Source organism: Epinephelus lanceolatus, chromosome 23, assembly GCF_041903045.1.
Source record: "Epinephelus lanceolatus isolate andai-2023 chromosome 23, ASM4190304v1, whole genome shotgun sequence".
In the NCBI taxonomy this organism is placed as follows: domain Eukaryota; kingdom Metazoa; phylum Chordata; class Actinopteri; order Perciformes; family Serranidae; genus Epinephelus; species Epinephelus lanceolatus.
Genome location: NC_135756.1, coordinates 19,994,933 through 20,016,314, shown reverse-complemented (window position 1 = coordinate 20,016,314; position 21,382 = coordinate 19,994,933). Strand labels below are relative to the sequence as shown.

General features: G+C 39.8%; 1 protein-coding gene across 3 annotated transcripts in view; it reads right to left on the bottom strand.

Annotated features, from left to right (window-relative positions):
* atxn7l1 (ataxin 7-like 1) overlaps positions 1-14,296 on the bottom strand; it is a 40,755-nt gene extending 26,459 nt beyond the window's left edge. Inside the window, exons 1-3 of one of the 3 annotated variants that reach the window (XM_033614880.2) lie at positions 14,138-14,296; positions 13,617-13,685; positions 5,583-5,687 (exon numbers count right to left, since the gene is read on the bottom strand). In XM_033614880.2, the coding sequence (XP_033470771.2) occupies positions 5,583-5,687; positions 13,617-13,685; positions 14,138-14,234 (271 nt within the window). In that variant the 5' untranslated portion in view covers positions 14,235-14,296. Of the gene's footprint in view, positions 1-5,582; positions 5,688-13,616; positions 13,686-13,791; positions 14,117-14,137 lie in introns of those variants that run through there. The other 2 variants (XM_078165093.1, XM_033614881.2) reach the window with 2 other exon arrangements.
* Between the last annotated feature and the right edge of the window lie 7,086 nt (positions 14,297-21,382).

Sequence of the window (21,382 nt, the reverse complement as noted above, 5' to 3'; positions counted from 1 at the left end):
AAACATCATGTGAAATTAACAAGTGCGCCCCACACTTTCACTCAACAACAACAGACTGAGACGGGGAGGCGCAGAGCAGCCTTGTTAAGTTAGGAGCGAAATTAAACCAAAAGGAAACGGAGGCCTTTTTCTTTTTTTTTCCCACCTGCCTCAGAGCTCAATTAATCCGCTGCTACAGAGAAAAGTCGGAGGGCGAGCAGAGAGAGACAGGCACTCCCACCACCAACACCAACGAGCCTTTCATCGTGCACTCCTCGACTTACTCGCGCGCAGCAGGCCACCAGTAGAGGAGACAGACTGAACGAGCCCAGAGGAAAAAAACAGTAGTAGATGAGAGAACTGGAAGGAAGTCGTGATATATCTGAACGCGGCATGGAGTGCTGATTTATCTCTACACACAGCTTCAAAAGCATGACTTACACACACACACACACACACACACACACACACACCCACAAATCAAATCATCAGTCACTTGTGACTCTTGAATTCTCTAGTTTGTCATGGTGTTCACAAGGCACCGAATGTACCAATGTATGAAATGCTCTCTGGAATAAAGTCATGCTAATTATACTAGCCTTAATATGAAGACAGTTTCAGAGATGTCCCTACATTGCTTAAAGGTCCAGTGTGTATGATGTAGGGGGATATAAAGGCAGAATAATTACCTGAAAATAATTACATGTTTGCCACCTCAGCCTGAGACATTTACATCTACATAGGGAGCGGGTCCTCATCCACCGATGCTGCCATTTTGAATGCCATGTTTCTACACTAGCCCAGAATGGACAAAACCAAGCACTGTTGACTGATGAAGCAACATGCGAAACTCATAGTTCTGTCCTACACGCTGGAATACTGATTTCCTTTTTGCCTCATGATGTTTATCCTGCACTGGCTGGCACCTGGCACATCTTAAGTTCCCTGCTTTATTCAGCATTTTTACAGGTTTAAATCACGGAGTCCATTCTGTTGGGAATAGAATGATGTTATGTGTTTTACTGTAAGTTGTGTTTCACTATATAAGTTTTAGATGTGTGAACAATGAGAATACTGAGATGATTTCAGCTGATCTGAATGTGTTTGCTTTGCAGAAGTGGAGAAGTACAGGAGAGGAAGAGACATGAAGTCTGAGGAGCACATACCGCAATGCTTAGATAATTAGTTTCATATATGGTAAAAAGAATAGAAAGTGATATACAGATAGTAAGGTACAGCACGTGTAGGGAGTTGTGTTGTTCTCTTGTCTTTCAAAACAGGAACCACGCCCCCACCGCCAGCGGGAAGGAGTCAGATTAACACGAGGCAGGGGCGTGGTGTGGTGAAGGAGGAAGTGGAACTGCCAATGAGAAGAGGACAACGCCTTGCGTGCACAATGACACTCTGTTACGCTCAAATATACTGGGTCAGGGAAAGGACAGGAGGTCAGACTTCGTGAACTGACACACCTTTGTTGTTCGTCAGGGACGTGAAGTTGAGACCCAGAGCTCTGTAATTTTATTCCTTTACTGCTTAATAAACTACATTAACTGAGACCGAATATCTTCTCCTATTGCTTCATTAAAGAACACGCAGGACTGAGCTCACACATAGCACATTAGAGAGTAGGATGAGACTCTTAGTCCAACAATTCCTTTTAGAGAAGAAGAAACCTCTGCGGATAATTCAGCTCCCGGTAACCCCCCCCCCCGAACATCTGGATCTTAAGTTATCAGAGAAAAAAGGTGAACAAACATTAGCTAGAGGCACGTGTCTGTCATGCCAAAGAGCGTCGGAGAAACACTGATTTGTGACATGAAACTGCTTTATTCAATGTTTTGACAGGTTTTATTCACCAGGTCCATTTGTTGTAGAGAAGAAGAGACCTCTGCGGATAATTCAGCGCCCGGTAAAAACCTCCTGAACAATTTAATACCGACGGAATCCTAACCGGGAGAAGTGCAGTCCTGACATCCTCTGAAATCTTACAGACTGTTCCTTTAAATATGAAAAACGTTTCAATAATTTCCCCACACTGCTTAAAAGAGTGGCGAAATCATTATATCTTGGTCTGCCCATAATAAGCTCTAAGGTTCTCCCTCAAGAATTAAAAACAATTTCTTTGCACATTTTCTCTTCACAAGCTCATGAGAGGAAGCGTGGTACCAACACTGCCTGTGTGAGGGATTTATTTGCTATCCCACCAGGGCCACTTATGCTAAGAATATACATGCTTGCCTTACTCTGAGGAGATTTAAATAAACAAATCCACCACATGGAGCAAGTCTGACGTATTAAATACAGTAACCTTTCTGAGGACGTTGCATATATTATACATCCATCCGGCACGGGTCCTTGCTTAAGTTGTCACCGCTCTCTCTTCATCGCACACAGCGAAGCTTGAGCAGCAAACTGGGCGTGTATAACTCAGAGCCACTGACCCCCGAGGCAGCCAACCCCCCTCCTCCTCATGTGTGCATGCATTTCTGTATATGTAAAGTCTCACTGCTAATTTGACATACAGGTCAAGCATGAAAGCAGATCCCATGATCATGGATACATACACAAGGCTGCTGTAATGAAAAATAAAAATGCACAGTCACAATATTTAAAGGAGAATCCCCAGCAGGAAAAATGGCACTGCGATTGTAAGGATATTACAGTAACAGCAGGAATGAGTAACAATGGGAGGAAATGCATAAAACATCATAAAAAAAAATGTTAACAGGGGCAGTTCCTGGAGGCAATCCACTCAGCAGAGGTCAGGGGGCGCATTTTTCATGTCGTGACACAGAGTAGCTGTGTGTATAATGCTTGAAATCTAAGAATGAAGTCAGTGAATCAGCTGTGTGGACAGACAGTGTGACTTCTAGGTCACTGCACTATAGATGAAATGATTAAAACATAAAAGTATATGATGAAAGAAGGTGAAAATTATTCACACGCACAGCTTTTTGACTCATCGGCATGTGACTGGGCCTGCTGGTCCTCTGCAACGCCTGCTTGTTATCACACTGTGGCCTGAGGGTTGCTTTGTTTTATGGGGAGCTCTCAGGAGATTCCCACTCCTAACTGTGTTTGTGTGTGTGTGTGTGTGTGTGTGTGCACAAGTGTGTTTTAGACCTGTTGTTACCAGACTCTGTGTGTGTGTCAGCAAGCAAAAAACGATGCCAACAAGAGGGGGGGGGGCTGCAGGGGGCAGGAGCAGGGACAAAACAACAGCGCCTGCCAGAAGTCTATGAGTGTGTGTGTGTGTGTGTGTGTGTCTCTCACAATTCCACTGACCTCTTTCTGCTGAGAAACAGAAAGTGAGAATGTGTGCACATGCAAACTCTGCTGGCCTCTCTCCTCTTGGGGAGAAGTGTGTGTGTGTGCGTTCATTAAGCGTGACCATGTGTCTCACCCCTCCCCGCTCAAACAGACGGCTCTGACTGGTGCACGTGCCGCCAACAGAAGGAAGCAGCAGCTCGCGGGCAGATGCGAGCGCGCTCAGTGGAGCCACAGTCAAAAACAAACAAGGAGGTAGACAGACAGGGTGGAGAGCCAATGAGAGCCGAGACCGACACACCCACTACTTAAACAACAAATACTGATCAACAGTGCTACAACTTAAAGGGTAAGTTTGGTATTTTTCAATCTGGACCATCACATGTTTTTGTGTCTTAGTTACTAATAACAACAACATTTATGAAATTGGTCCTGGATTTGAGCGAGAGGGATGCAGCTTGCAGCGGCAAAAACAGGCTACAACACTCAGGATGTTTGTACATACACTAAAAGTGTTTGTTTTCGCCACTGATAGGCTCAGATTATCATTAATAGTGTCTGAAAACATTATGGAAAGGATCCTGACAGAGACAGACTTTTTGTTTCACTAGAAACAGCTCAGAAACCACTATCCCCAAACCAACCAGACTGTTTGAAATAAACAGTAATTTTAGCATTCTTAGAGCCAGCGTGTATTCACATCTAGCTGGGTGTATTACGGGTTTATTTCAACCAAACCAGAGCTGGTGATTGTTGAGATGATAAACGATAAAATTACTCTTTATTTAAATGGAGTTTGGTGAGTTTGGCTAAGGTGATTCCAAGGCTGTTTCTGCTTCAACAAAATAGGATTTCAACCTTTAAAAAAAGATCTATCTCTGTAGGGATTAGGGTTGGGATCCGGATCCGGTTCTTTTTTGGAACCGGTTCCATCACATTTGGAGTAACGGTTCCTGCAAACAGTTCCTAGATTGTAAAAAAAAAAAAGTCACGTGCATTTCCATTAGAGTTCGGCATGGGCTGCATATTTCTGTCCGAACCTGACCGAGCCCGACGTTATTTATTTACTAAAGCACTGAGTTTGTGTCACACAGTTGTTATGGTTACAGACTATTTAACAGGCCGGGCGTGTGCCGTGGGCGCTCCGCGAAGAGTTGTCAGACACTAAGGGCACATTCACAGCAGGATAGGTCGGGGGACTCGGTTCGATTGGGAGGGGAATGCCGAAAAATTTCACACCTTCATTTGGTTCGGTTCACTTTCACACTGCACTTTTTAAAGTGGACCAAACCCCCTGGACAACGTCACGCAGTTACAACAGCTGCTCGTTCTGGGGGCAGTATTGCCTGAAACTACCACTGACCAGGAAGGAAAAAAAGCACGAGGAAGAAGGAAACCCATCGCATCGATTGGCCAGGACCGAAAACAGAAATCCATCCCCTTCAGCCGGCTTGGTCACCACAAAAACACCAAACACCAAAATGCATTGCGCTCTACATCACTTCCTCTCTTTGGTTTGCTGGATAGTCTGTTTGCATTTCCCACTGTAAGCAAAACCGCACCAGGGTTCACTTGCAAGTGAACCCAGACCCCCAGTTTTCAAGCGGACCAGGGTTCGCTCGTTTGGTCCGCACCAGAGTTCAAATGAGTGTTCATACCACTCCAAATGAACTGAACTATCCGTAGAAGCAGACCAGGGTTCGTTTAAAGTAGACCAAATAGCACCAGTGTGAATGCGTCCTTCGACATAAAATGATGGGAAAATAGGGTCCGGGTTAAAAAAAATAGCAAACTTTAAACAACAAATATTTATTCTAAATAATCTGATTTAAATTCCTTTTTTTTTGTTTCATATACCAGTGACAACATCTCAACTAGATCATTAGGTCTGTTGCTGAAGATTACAGTCTCCATAGTAACAAATATTGCATTTTTTGAGAGCTGTATGTGTGCATCATTAGTGTTTATCAAGTTTTCAACATTTTCCACCCTGCATAAAAGAAAATGTGTTGCATTGAAATCAGGACAGCAGAAGCTTTCAAGCCGGAGGTGCAACAAATCTTTTCATTTTCAATCCATCAGCCTGTGGAATAGTCCTCTTGCTTGTATATGATTTCGTTTATGAGTGCAAGAATACTGAAGTATTGATCTGAACGGCTCGTGTGTGTGTGTGTGTGTGTGGGTGTATAGGTTGGCTCTGTGCCTCCATGTGACAACTGGAGATACGCGGAGGTGTGTGTGTGTGAATGTATGTGTACCTTGGTGAAGTGTATATGACTATGTGGTGAGGTTCTGATGTGTACCTATGCCCTGTGGGCTCTCTGTGTGAGTCTTACCATAGTGTGTGAGGATGCCCTGAGGGGTGACCACCTGATTGCAGACATGGCAGACAACAAGACAAAAATCCTCCAGTGCTGGAAACTGGCTGTAGACGAGCATCTCTGAGAAAGATACGAAGAAGAGAGATTACATTTTAGACAAAGAACAATCAGAGTTAAAGGAACACACATCAGTTGTCAACTATTAAATTAATTGCCAACTAATTTGATAATCAAGCCAAGATTTTCTGATTCCAGCACCTCCTGGATGATAAACTAGCATACTGATGTTCAAGGCAGAATACAGCAACACTGCGCCTGAAGTTACAAAAGAGCTCCACCCACTTAAGAAAACTGAAGATTAATAGAAATATTGCTAAAAACAAATATGTCCAATGTAAAATAGCTGCTATTTCTTTTAGCTAAGCTTTGACTATGTAATCTTCCCGTAACTGAACAAGCTCTGCTGACAGCAATCACAGCCCTTATTAGCACGGGGCTTGAGACAGCTTCCCTGAGGGGGAGGTGGGTCGTGTATGGACGTACAAGTGTGTTTGCAAAACCCCCACATGGGAAAAATTTAAGAATGTGTGGGTGTCTGACAGTTTATGGGTGCATGTTGTCATGACCTCGCATTGCTGGCTAGTTCTGTGTCATCTGGGGCATCACAGAGATCAGCAGTCATGCCTAGTGCCCACCAGTGTGTGTGCAGGAAACAGATCTGCTAGGTTATTCAAGGTCAAAGCCATATCATACAAATATGTAAACACCGTGAGCGTGTGTGTCTGTGTGTGTGTACATACTGCAAAAGGTCACAGTTGGTTTCATTACTCATGCATGGAGTGTTCAAGGACACATAGACTTACACCGAGGCTGTCATGTCTAGTAGGAATATTTTGTAAGTTTTGAGTTGTGTTAATACTGATTGAAGAGTGCTGTTAAATAAATACTGAGGTGCAGTGAGACTGAAACAAATGAAGGGCAAGACAGTCATGCCAAAGCAGTAAAATAAACTGATCTGCTGAGGAAGAGGAGGCCTGATGTGGAACATCAGGCCTCCAGCTGGACGCCGAGCAGCTGCACTGAAGCAGTTAGCGGTAAGATGCTTTGCAAAAGTTCACCTTGTCAATACAGAAGAGGAGATTATTTCTCTCATTTTCCACGCCCATAATTTCTAAGCATGCTCCTGGATTTAAGCCACAGTTCAAACTCTCTGATTCCCATGTTTGCCCCCCCCACGGGCAAATAAACTGCAGTGTTTGTTTTCTGACTTAACTGAAAAGGGGCCTGATCAGAGCTGTAGTACAAACACAAATGGAAAGGTGTGGCTGCGTGTGAAAAACAGCTTTTTGAATATTGTCATTGTAGTCCACAGGTTGTTAAGTAGTCAGGGTTAATAACCTCAAAATGTGAGCAGTTAAACAGCCTGCTGCAGGTTAGCTCCACCTGCCACCAGTCTCACAACAGTTTATGTCCATCCTGTGATCGCTTTCTGTGGAAACCAGCACAGTTACTTGTTAATGAACTATCAGGAAAGCCCAGCCAAAACAAAATATGCAAAGGACTTGGGTGGGAGTGCTGGGAAAAAAAAGAAGCAAGAATGCAATTTCCTCTGCATCTGCCAAGTCAAATGCAAACTAAGTGCGTAGCCTATTTCTGCAGCCTCAATTGTGTGTGTGTTTCTCAAGCCAACTGCCACACGCTGCCAAATGACTGACAGGCCTGTAAATGAACTACAAAAACAATCAGTCACTGGTGAACAAACATGTTTGGAGCTACTAAAACAATCAATCATTGGACATGGATTACATTCAGAAGAAGTAAATCAACTTCCCATTGATGAACTGCGGTTTTGAAAGTAACTTAAAAGATTTTACAGGTTAACAAAACGGGTTTGAAAGGGACGACTACCATGAGAAGAGAACACTCAGCCCTGCCTTAGAACATTGAGTTCCTGCTGACTAACACACCTAAGTCATAACGCAACTGTGGCAAAGAAACAGCAACGTGTTTTACTGAGAAAATGACCTACAATCGACCAACTTAGAGGAAACCACTTTTTAATAATCGCAATTTCAACAGTTCCAGAGGAGGGCACAGGCCACAGCAACAGCTCCAGCTGCTTTCTGAACAGGCACACCACATAATTATTGGTCCTGCACCAAAATGGATGATAGTGAAAACAAGCTTACCAGCAGCTGACTGGCAGCTAATGGCACAGACTCAAGGCTACAAACTCCACAAGCCTATTCTCGCCATTTTCACAAACATATCCCAGATACAAATCTAGGTAAAACCTGCAGAGTCATAAAACTCTAAATGGTCTATAATGAAGGTAACACAGCCGAACAAGGCCAAATTAGTCAACATGATTTTAATGAGCATTCACCCACATGTTATGTAATTTGGTACTTTAACAAAAGCAAACAGATCTGGATTTGAAATTGATAACTCACCTAGCTAGATTCAAGGCCAGACACCGCTACTGAGGCTTAGCATTTTAGTTCACAAAATGATCATTTGGAGAATGTAAGAATCACTTTAGGCCTTCAACAAATATAAATCAAAATGTTAGCAAATAACCAATATTGATTGCCTTATCATTTTTATCATAGCCACAGGGAGCCACAAGAGAACAGCTAAAGAGTCACAAGATGCTTACCCCTGTTCTAGGATCTTCCTTCTTTCCTAAACTACAAAATGCATTTCCTGCAGAAAATGCGTGTGAATGCTGTCAGCTGAAATTAGGAAGCCTTGCCGAAAACACGAGAATCTTAACAGAGTGGTTCAGGGATGATGTTTTATTTTTAGGCCAATGAGAAAGTTAGCGTCACTCCAGTTCCCTTGCCAAAGCACAACAAGGATTTTTCCCATTGAATTTAGGATTATTGCAGAAAATAAGCTCTTTGGCCAGGGTATGAAATTAACAAAATATTTTGGGGGCAATTTTGGCCCCCACGGTCTAAAAAATGGGGGCATTTTCAAAATGTTTGGGGGCCATCAAAAAATTGTAATTAGGTTCTAACAATAAGCACATGAAAAGCAAAACCAACTAAGATAGTGTCTTCACTCTTCAGTAGAAACCACTATAAATGAAATACATAATGGGTTACATAAAGTTATGGCTGCAAAATATCACTCAGATTTCATGTAATTCAACCAGTTTAAATGTGATGATTTAACCATTAATCTACTGATAGCAGTACTAATGTTTCACCACATTACAGTTACTTTTACTGTTAAAAAGGCCAAATTACTATAAATTCCTTAGATGCAATCCTGGAAGTAAGTTAATTTAAAATTTAACATTCATTCTACCTTAATTTTTCATTAATTTGTCATTGTGTAGACACAGATCACCCAAGAAATGGTTAATTTATACTTAGGGTACAGCAAAGCCCCCTCCCCTTCTCTGTCAGATTACTCTCACGTAATCAGTGCAATCTCATTGATTATGTCTGGAAAATGAGTTGTAGACGTGACGGTAAATTAATTTAATGAAAATAAAATTATACTTTAATGTCAGATTATAATACTGTTAAAAATATAAATACATATAGTTGTTTCGAAAACTTGGGGGCAATTTTGGCCCCCGGAACATGGCTTTTGGGGGCATTCTTGGATAAATTGTGAGCCAAATGGCCCGTGGCCCTTGCTAATTTCTGACACTGTCTGTGGCAAACAAACGTTTATGATACTTGCATGTTTTATTCGGCAAGATAATCTTCACAAATGAACACCACTTTTATGAGTTTTGAGGCCCAAATGCAATCGCCAAAAGGAAAAAAAGCTAGCATCAGCCTATAAAAGAACTACACTTCAGTTGCATGACGAAATGTCACCACCGCAACAAGGCTGTAAAGCTGTGTTTGGCATGACGTTTTGTAGTCTCATCAAGCCGCTTGTTAGCAACCGCCTTTATTTTTAGACAAATAAAAGCTTTAAAATTTAAGTTTGGGGTATTTGCTTTCATATTTTATGTCGTACAACAAAACGTGAAAGTCTCTTAAGCTTGTGTTAACCACAGAGCAAATTTCAGACATCTCACCTGAAATGTATTGACTTTGAGATGAGGGAACAGGAGTGCTAAAAAGCTAATTTATTTCCTAGTTTTTGGACTCATTTGAGCACCACTCAATATGCTGAGAACCCTGGAAAATGAATTGTAAAAATGAGTTGGAAGCTCAATTGCATTACCTAAAGAAGCTAAGAATTTAAATACATTCCTAGAAAAGCTGAAAGCTAGACTGTAATTCTGTTATAGGTGGAAGTTGAAATGAATTAACTTGAAAGATATATAAAGCATTAGGTTTTCTTAATAAGAGAATCAGACCTTTGGTTGGCACCCAAAAATAAGTGGCAGACCTTTTCTTTGTAAGTCACACGGAGAAACTGAGTCAATGAACTGTATTATGATGAAGGACTCGTCACTTAAAAAAGTTTAAACCTACTACTACCAAGTTATTACTGTATACAGCTTCAAGCATCTGTTTTCAAGGTCATCTGATCATCAGGTATTAAAAGCCAGGCTGAGAAATGAACTCCTGTCTGGGAAATGACTGCATGAAATCCTTGACAGAACTAACTGTAAGGATGGTTCACTGATAGCATTAAATGTGAAATTAGGGTTACGATCTAACATCTAGGCTGAATACATTAACATCAAGGACAAAATCATTCCACTTCAACATCTATTCATCTTTTTTTTCTTACACGCATTCTCTTTACTTCAGACTATACTTCAATTCTGACAATAGAGCTAGGCCTATATCTCACGATTACTATCATTATCAATTAATCTGCGGGTTTTCTCTATTAACTTAGTGACAATTTCTTACAGCCTAAGGTCATGTTCAGTTTACTATCCCGTAAGATGAGGAAAAACAGCAAATCCTCAAACAATTAATCAAAACAGTTGCAGAGTAATTCTTTACCTAATCTTTCAGCTCTTAAGGTTTTAAGTGTAGAGCAGGAATACTCAGCCTGCCTTGCCCTGGGGCTAATTTTGCAAAATGACACGAGACCCGGGGCCAATTAAGACACAGACATTCAGAATATTGCAAATCCAGTCGCAGCAGTCCGGTTTATGAGGGGTATTTCTAGGATTTGAGGATATTTGGGACTTAGTTCACACCTCTATCAGGGGGTCTGGACAATCGTCCCCAAGCACTTTTATCCCTGACAAATAAGCTCTATTATGATGCTTTTGTTTATGCACTCTGGCACTTTCTTTACATGTGAATAATAGGCTACCTGGCACCCTATCACGGGCCAAATCTGGCCATACGTTGGTGTTAACTTTACGGTGTTTTACCTTTCTGCATTTTTCACTGAGGTAATCTCTAATAAGGTTTCATGGATCCTGAATCCAACTCGCTTTAAAGTGTTTGCTCGAAGTACAGGAAATATATGCATCATTTTCTTTGACTGCATTCAAGCGTTGACGGGGTAATTTGACTAATTTCAGCTCAAATCATTTAAATGCAGACAATACTAAACGCTAGGTAACCAAGGCTTTTTTAAATCCTCTGCTGAGAGATTTCAAACACCAAAGGGAAAAACAGCTATTGCGAGAAGCACTGTGGTAAGTTCCCTTCTGTCTGATGCATACTGCAGTTCAGTGCATTTACACTCCAAGCACATTTGATCTGGGACAACTCTCAAAGCACGCTCGCAGAAACATCTTTGTACTCGTGTTACATACTGTACCTCACAGTTAGAGTCATCTTCATCAGCTGTTTTTGATAATACTGAACACACTCAAAGAACACTACGGTAAATGATCATTTAAATTATCTCCACAATAACACAATGTTCCTCATGATTCCCATCCTGACTAAATCCAGTACAAATAGAAGCATTACGACACTGCCTATTTCTAGTGAGATGATGACAGTGGCTGTCAGTCTAGCCGACAAAGTTGCTGTTGGTTGTCATCATCTCCACTGTGTGTGCAAGAGTGACAAACAGACACAGATACCAATCATATCCTGCACCACACACACACACACACACACACCAATTACAGCCGACCTGGCCTTGCCATCTACAAATATGTGCGCACACTTAAGTGTCAAGTGAGTAAACATGTAAGGTAATGAATCACACTAGGTTCTGCGAGATACAAATGTACAAATGAGGCATTTAAGACATGTTTCCCTGTGTGTTCGTGAGGGTAATGGGTGTCTGCGTCTGTGTGCGTGTGCATATCACTCTCAGCGGGCCTTGGTGTCATGTTGCCAACAGATCAGCAATTCTGGAAACACCGCTCCAGTTTGGCTCTGAGAGAGGATGATGAGGCATGTGAGTGAGCGTGTAGGAAGGGGGCGGGGTGGGGTTGGTATTTGACCAGTGAGAGTCAGAAGAGTTTCCCTGGCTGTGGGTGTGTGCGTCAGTGTGTTTGTACGAGCGCTGCAGCACGCTTTAACTTTCAGGGATGACTCAAGTGTGTTAGTGTGCAGCGCGTGCTCTGGTGGGTATTTATACGTGGTGAGGTGTGGAGGAACTCCTTTGGCTCTGTCTCCGGGGGGGGATGGAGGTACCTACTCACTGCTTAGGGGCACCCCACAACCCCCTCCTTATACACATGCTATATTTATAACTTTATTCCTACACAAAAGCCCCAAAGCAACACAGTAAAGACAATGAATAAGACAGACTCTCTGCCATTCATCAGTGTATCACAAGCTATTTTTTCTAATGACACAGGTACAGCTGCAATAATTCGCTTTCTTACTGATTAGTTAATTAAGAAAATTAATTAGAAACTACTTTAATCATCAATTAATCATTTTGCAAGCAAAAAAAAACCCAGCTAAATATTCTCTGGCTTCAATTTCTCAAACGTCTGATGCTCGTCTTTGTCGTGCAGGGTAGTAAACTGACTAATAAGCAATCTGAATGCATCACCTTGAGCTCTGGGAAATTGTTATGGGCAACAAGGACAATAAAGCAATACCATGATATGAGACTAGATATGGGCTTAGATTTTGGATATCGAAATATTGTAACTGCTCTATTATTTGCCTTTACCCACTTCGTCATTATATACACATTACTGATTATAATTTATCAAAAATGAAATGTTGCAGATGTTTAGCGTAAGCATCAATCCTCAACCAGAAAATATTGTTGCAGTAACTCAACTCAAATGTCAAGATTTGGACCTGAATCAACCCACAAGACTACTAAATACCCATATATACTGGTTTTCGACATATACATATATCATATGCTATGTGATTTGTGATTCAAGCATGGCAGGTCTCCATGAGTCATCCTTTAGCCATACAATGCCAGAAAATTCTCAAAATCCTTTAAGACAACCCGTTATATTAACAACTACATATCCATTATAGCATTCTTTGCCTTAAATTATATTAGGCCTTAAATTTAAATGTCTGAGGTCTTAACTGCCACACACATTTTCGCCAATCTTATTTACTACAAATCTTTATCTCTGTCTTTTGACTTTATAATTATATTTACCTGTTGATTTTAAATTCTAAATTTTATATAGGATTATGGTTATTACAGGGAGTTAAATGAAAGTATTAAGTGAAATGACAGTGCTAGGTTCAGAGGTAGGTTTAAAGATTTCACAGGAAAGAGAAGACAAACAAATTATGGATGAATGAGACCAGATAAAATGACCATGCTGAATATTTGATGACATTTCAAGCCTGATATTCCTAAAAATGAATTTAAGACACCTGGTTTGTAGACAGCAAGACAACAGTGCAATGGTGCAGACAGCAAAGGATGCTCTTTACATAAATTTGACAATTTTCTGACATTTTATGGGCAAAATATTAGTTGATTCATGAAGAAAATAATCATTAGTTACGGGATGCTACAGGCTGCACCCAATATATCAATTAACGTTACAGTGTGAATTTATAAAGTAGGTATGATGCCCAGTTATGTTGATTTCAGTGAGGAGATGTTAAAATAAATATACCTTAGCATCATTTTAGCTGCAGAGCATGAATAACGAAACAATAACAAAGCATCATCGTCTAAGTGACAGCGTGAAGTGTCTAACTTCCTTACCTTGTTTGCTAAGCCTCACGGCTTCACCGAGGCAGTAAAGCTCCTTGTCGCTGTTATCCAAAGACGAGTCTGCGTCAGAACAAAACACAACAGCCACTTAGAAACACGCAGGAGCATTCACAACAAACTTTGGGGCCATGCGTGGAGCCATGCTGGTCCGAGGCTGCCTGGCTACCTTGTTAGCATTAGCCTGCTAGCGCCCGAGCTGGCTTCCCCTACCGCGAGTGAAGCTGTCAAAGCTAACAAACTTACAGCTGGACAGTTGAGCATATCATGACCGCACGAGCCACAGCGGCACGAACTCCGCACTGTAACGGCTAGCTTGGCTCGCGCGCCTGTGCACGAGCGCCAAAGCAGCGTATTAATATTGCATTTCGTAGTAATATTTTTGACAGTTACTTTGCTGCGCTTTGACAGACGCTGGTGGAGGAGCTTACTCAACTCAATCACAGACAGTTGGACCACGCACTTCCCGACAGTTTGTCCGCAAAAACAACAACGCTACCGATGTGCGAACTTACTGTCAACAAAACGTAATTTAGCCGCACTGACGAAGGAAGACCAAGGCTCGCAAAGGAAGGTATCCGGACTTGGTATTTGGCGATCCAGTGTCGCCATTGCTCTTCCTTCTTGTTGCTTTGCTGAGAGCCGTTTTTTCCTCTCTCTCCTTCGCACGCAGCAGGCGAAAAACGAAAGAACGAAATATGCTGACGTCGTCCTCGGCGGGCTTCGACTCGGCTCGGAAACTTCCGGAGGGTTGAGAGGTTGAGCGACAGACGGAGCAGCTCTCGAGTTCAAAAGTTCAGAAAAGCCCAAAGCTTATTTTACACACAGTGTTCTCACTGTGGGACACCTTCACTGTTACATTATGTTGCATTAGAAAACATTAGAAACGATATTTTTTATTTAAATGGCATTGGAAGACAGAAAAACAAATAACAGTGTCAGACCTATCAACATTTATGTTCTATCAAAAAGAAGGTTCATCATTGAGCATAATAACACAACCTGTATCCTTAAATTAAAGACCTACCTTTTTAATTTGGCTTTTAATATAGAGTAACATCACAGTCTTGAAGTTTTAACCATTGATTGTTACCCACTTTTATTTCTCCTGTTCATTTTTTATTCTATTTTATTTATTTATTTTTATACTATGGAGTTTTAATCATCTTTTTTCTTCATTTGCTCTGTTTTGGTTGGTTTGCTTTTTTAATATTTTATTGTTTTGTGTCTGTGTCATTCCAATTTTGCCGTGTGAAGCACTCTGCATGTTTGTATGAAAGGTTCTATATAAATAAATTTGAGTTGACACACACACATAACAATTATGTGGTAATAATAATAACCGTACCCTATCCACGCAATGCTGCTGAACATGAACAGCTTTTGATACATTTGTAAAACCGAGGGGATATTATAATGGAATAATCCATTTACTTGTTGCTGTGATTGTAAATGTTAAGACTATACCTTCATTACCGAAAGTAACATCATCTGAACTGATGACACTGGCAAACTTACTTAATATGTAATGATCAACAAATGTGTGAAAACTTGAGACGAAACTGATGCAATATAAAAGGACATATCATTTTTAAAAGCACTAGAGGCATGTGGTGACATATTTCCATAAAGAACAACATCGCACCACCAGCAGGACATATTATCAGCAGCAGCAGAAAAGAGTTTGGTGCTTACATGTGTGTGTATTAATCATCCATTGTTTTAACTGATTACTTTAGGATCTATAGGTGTTCAGGTCTCTGATTCCTCAATGGAATCGTACAATGTCTTGTCCCCGAGTGACACGAATGATTAATGTTTGTTCTTCTGCTGATAACACAAGTTTGCATATCTTATTGAGTCATCCCAACTTAAAATCTGATGACTTTAGAACCAACCTGACAAAATGAAAAAGACTTGCAACTTGGACTTTAACATCAGTGACTCATGACTTCACTTGGACTTGAGCTTTTAGACTTGAAAATGCTCGATACCTTCCCTCAAAGCCCCAATGATGAAAAAGTAGTCTATGTCATTTCCTAGATCAGCTAACATTAACAGAATGTATTCGCACTTACTCCCTTAGATTGATTTAGTTTGAACTAACATGACAGCATCCGAAGACTAATGTTACCTTACTTAGCACCAGTTGGAAAAAAATGATACCAAAGATAATTTCTTTCACGTACAAAAACGACACGGTGGTGAACAAAAAAAAAACAAATTGCAGTGTGCAAAAAGTCCAGGTCAAAAATAACAGACCAAGACGCAACAACATCCAACTTTGTTTGACGTTTGAAGGTGCACAAACAGAAGTTAAGGCTCAAATTGACATGGTTAGCAAGCTAATGCTATGCTAACTCTTTTACAAACTTATTTAAATGAACAAATGAAAACTTTGAAAAGCATTTATGATTTTTATAACTACATTATTGGCATTGTGTGTGACATGGAGCAAAGGGCCAAGGAATGGAATCAAGCCATTGACTTGAAACTCAAAGTTTAGGGCTCCCATCTCTGTGACAATTTTGCATTTTGTAAACATGAAAATAAATATCTAATACCAGACTAAGCGGGAAAGGGGCCCTTGTGTGAACCTGAACAATGCACCAGAGATTTAAATCTCTCTGCTTCAATAAACAAAATGAGAGTACTATGAGGGCTTGCCAGGGAGTTGCAAAGTAATGGGTATAATGGATTTTGGAAGGAGGGGGTCAGAGCAACAGTATGAATAACATGATGGTGTTAATAGCTCAGATTGTATTGTGAGGTTACAGCTGCAGTTTGGTTATTTTATTTCACTGAGAGCCTAAAAAGATGTAAATGATTTTGGAGCCAGTTATATAATGTCTCAGCTTTTACAATGCCAACAAAACTCTTTGAATGGAGTCACATAGAGACTGGTGAAAAGCAGGGATTTTTCAGACCTAAAGTCCAGAGGAAGTTCCATCTGCATCATGCTTTCACAAGTGAATTTAATACAGTACAACACTGATTTAAGAGATCTGAATTCTGTGGTCATGGAAACAAACTGGCTCAGGATGTTGAGGCTCTCAAAGTGGCTCAGTAGGTCAGGCTCATGGCACTACATAGACCTCTTGTGGCTGAAAGCAGAACCTGCACTCAAAGTGCAAAGTCGGGGTCGAGGGAGGTGACACACAGATGGCCTCCTTTTCAAGGAAATTAATGTCAAATGGATGACAGTATTTCTTCCATTATAATAATACTGAACAAATTGACCACTGAAGGAGAAACACTACAGGTGGAGACATAGCTTTTTCGTTTCTCTGACTTTTGTCTAATTTCAGACCACTGGAAAGAAAACATCTACATTACAGATTTTGTCCTTGTCCTTCACAAAAAGCACAGTTGCATATTTAAACATATGGGAACATAAACATATGATCTATAATCATTATATTTGATCCTATCCACTTGTAGTGTCTTATTTTGGCTAAAAATGTATGAAATTTTACAGTACTTACCTTTAAAGGCAGTGCTGTAATGTAACAAAGTACATATACTCAGGCATTGTACTTAGTTACATTACAGCACTACCTTTAAAGATATGTATCGTAAAAAAAATCATATATTTTAGTAGAATTTTGTAGAAATTTGAGGCACCTGGGGGGCTCAGTAGCTCAGAAAGTAGAGTGGGTGCCCCATGTAAAATGGCAATGTCTTTGCCACAGTGGCCACAGGCTTGATTCCATTCCTTGGCCCTTTGCTCCATGTCACCCCTCACCCCCTCCTTCTACTTCACTTGGGTATTTTTACACTATGCTACTTTCTGCCAATACTCCACAACACCTTAAAGGGCACCATTGCACTTTTTACTCCACTAACAATTATTAAGGTTCAGGTTCAGGTTCAGGTTACTTTATTGATACCCAAGGGTAAACTAGTTTCGCAGCTGAGAGTCAAAACATCCATCACAGTTTGAACAATCAAAACAAAACATAAAACATAGAATACAAGAAAGAAATTTAAAATCGACAGAAAGTGCTGCAATCCATGAAATAAAAGCAAATAATTAAAAACGCCAAGAGCAAAATTCCCTACAAGACATAGGTTAAAAGAATAAAAACAGTTCAATAGAATAAGAATAAAACAATGAGATAAAAAACAATCAATAAATAAAAAATAAGATACATGCTCCAAAGTGACTGACTTGTGCAGTTTTGTGCAAAGATTCGACAGCTTGTTTACCAGTGTGATTGCAGCTGGAACAGAGCTGTTTTTGTATTGTTTAGCTCTATAACTTGGGACTAAAAACCTCCGTCCAGAGGGAAGAATCTGGAACTCGCTGTGCAAAGGATGCAAACTGTCATTTAAAATGGTTGTGGCTATCCGCTGTAACTGTTTGGTATACAGGGAAGAGGGGTTCAGCTGGGACTTGCCAATCAGCTTACTTGACCATTTCACAATTTGATTTAAAGAGTTCTTATTGTTAACAGAGAGGCTTCCGAACCATGACACCAAGGAAAAGGATAAAATTGATTCAATAAAAGCATGACTAAACAGGGTCATCATGGTTTTGTCTACATAAAAATAGGACAGCAATTATCAAATAACTTAAATTACTTTACAAATGAATATTTTTGCTCACAAACCATGTAAAAAATGTACAAGTGCAGCTAAAACAAGTAGTCACCTGATCAGAAAAGTAACTGGCAGCTATTTTGATTTAAAAAAAAAAAAAAAAAATTAAATGCAAAAATTTTATGGATCCAGCTTTTAAAACAATAGGATTTGTGGCATTGTTGTTAAATTAAATTAAATCAAATTAAATTAATTTGATTTAATTTGATTTAATTTAATCTTTTTATTTTATTTTATTTTATTTTTTAATTATTTAATTTACTAATTTGATTTAACTTCTTATGCTTTGAGTACTTTTGGGACCTCAGTACATTTTCATGATTTTACTTGCATGCTTTTACTAAAGTAACATTTTCAGTGCAGGACTTTCACGAGTAACAGAGTATTTTTGCTGTGTGGTATTAACACTTTTACTGAAGCAAAAGATCTGAATCCTTGCTCCAACACTCTTTCACGGCCATTTTCTCAAAATGAGTTTGTACACACTGAACCAAAAATCTTAACTTCAGCAAAACTTACATACACCAAAGTTTCCAGTTATATTCCTATCTATATTCTGAAGGCTTTCACAGAAGGGCTTATCCATAAATCACTCATCGCCTGATTTAAAGAATATTATATCCCTAAAAAAAATAAATTATTATTAGTAGTAGTATTTTTCAGTGGTTGTTGACAGTATTTTCTGATTTATGGAGTGATTAAAAAAATATTTTAATTATTTCAATGTACATAATGAACAGGGGAAGTTTCATGTTGATATTTACTTGTATTAGTTAAAAGTTTTACCCTGTAGTGTCGCCCCTTAAATCCAGATTTTAGTCATTAGAATTATCACAGTACTTTATGATGCTTAAAAGGTTTAAAAAAACTTGCCAGAGCTAAAGAATCCAGTGGCTACACACATGTGATCACATGACGCAGCATGAGATCGTTTTTTTTTTTTTTTTGGTTGTTTCACTGAACCAGAGGGAGGGTGAATGAGACTGAGAAGGGTGGAGATGCAGAGGAAATGACAGCCTTTAAACGAGGGCAAGGAAATGACTTTGATTAGTTTATACTGATGTGTTAAATCAGGTCAAATCCGCACACACACACAGAGTCCACACACAGCTCATGTGCTCATCTGTGGTTAAATGCAATCCTTCCTTTCCCACACAAACACACACCAGCACACTTCTCTGTTCTCTCACACAGAGGGTGACTCAGCCACAGCATTGTGTTTGTTTCCCGCACAGTGATCATTGAGGTCACAGGACAAATCAGGAGGTCACAGGAGACAAACAAGGAAACACAGAGTACTGTTTGTCTGTCTCTTCAAGGGTAATATTAACGGGTTTGGGTCACAAATGTCTTCAGATGCTTTCACTCTTTTATTTCACCCTTTTAGACTCATAAGGCTTTTCTTTTTAAATCTCACCTGAGCAGCTGAATCCAAACAAAAGTATAGCTGCTGTGCAGCAATGGTCGGGGCCGGGCAATTTTAGGCAAAATTAGGCAATTCTGAGCAACAAGCAGAGTGTAGGAAGATGAAAAAAGGTGGCATTCTAAGCATAAGAGACTATGCTCTATCTCACTGAGCTAATTAGCAAGAGACAACTCTGTGGTATATATGTTTAAAACTTCTTCTAGCTCATTATAGGAATTCTACAGCTGCAATGATTAGTCAATAAATCAATAAGTCAAACAAATAATTAATCCACAACTATTTCATGATGGATTGATTGTTTCAGGCATCAGTGTTGGAGTTGCCTTCGCAGATTTGAGGATATCCTCCTCAAATCTTGCTTTATCATGGTTTTGGACCTTTTGACCTTTAGTCAGACAAAGTGAGATGTTTGTGGATGCCAGATTGGAATTGGGGAAAGGTAATATGAATTCTACATAATTTTATAGACAAACATTTAATATAGAAAATAACTGGATCATAATTATTTTAACCTTGGTAGTTTCTAATCCACATAACATGATGCCTGAACATAGGACTTTCACATTAGAATAGCCGTTCTGCCTTAGTTGAGGCTTGAACTCACAACATCTAAGACTGAAGTCCGTCTTCTATCTCACTGAGCTAATTGGCAAGTGACAGTTCACCTGTGGCTTCACAAACTGACTAAGCCAAGCATCAGGGTGCCAGACAGTAGCCATCCATGCCATGTAAATGCAAATTTCAAAGTGAAAGCTCCAAAGCTCCAAAGCTGTAGCACATATGGTTGATTTGTTATGAATTTTCAAAGTTTTGAAATTTAGAGGCTTGCTGTAGCGCCACTATCAGGACTATTGTCTTGTGTTTCCAGTTGAGGACATCTGGCACGGGACTGGACCTTTATGAAAAGTTCGGGTAGATTTCTCATATGGAAATGTTGCACGAGCTGAGGCTTGAACTCACAATCTTCAACACCAAGAACCATCCTCTATCTCGCTGAGCTAATTGGCAAACAGGAATATCACATGTAGCTTCACAAATTGACTAAGCCAGTCACCTGTGTGCAAGACAGCAGCTGTTAGTGTGTAAAGGCAGATTTCAAACGGCTGTTTGAATTCAGTTATTAAGACAAAAATCCGAAAATACACACATTGCATCTAGACAGCATGAAGATGTTGGTAATTTGTTTTTCACAATGATTTATTGGCTCCATAAGTGAAAAACTGATGTTTAAAAATGCCATTTTTGCATTGACTCCAACTGTTCGCATGAGAGCGAAATTCAAAATGCTGTAAAAAATTCAGTTTTTGAGATAAAATTCTGATATTTTCCAAACATCATCTTCCATGACTCCAAAATTTTGTCCTTTTTTTTTTAATGAACATTGAAAATGTATTTAGCAAGAATTTGCAAGTATAAGTTTACAATGCCGTTTACAGTCAAACATTTTGATGCACTGTAGACTCAATTTTTGATCAATCAAAAATCTGTGTGGATGGTTTGTGTAGGACAGTCTGAAGATGCTCTGTAGCAAGTTTGGTGTCAATTGAGCAAAAATTGTGGGAGGAGATAGGTTCAATAAGTTTTATAGTTTTTGAAAAAAAAACAGAGTGCTGGACTTCATAATTTGCAATAGGTTTAAATGTACAAAAGTTTCTTCAGTATTGGGGCTACATTTTGGTGAAAGTTGCAAATCGGTAACATATATGGTTGATTTGTTGTGAATTTTCAAAAT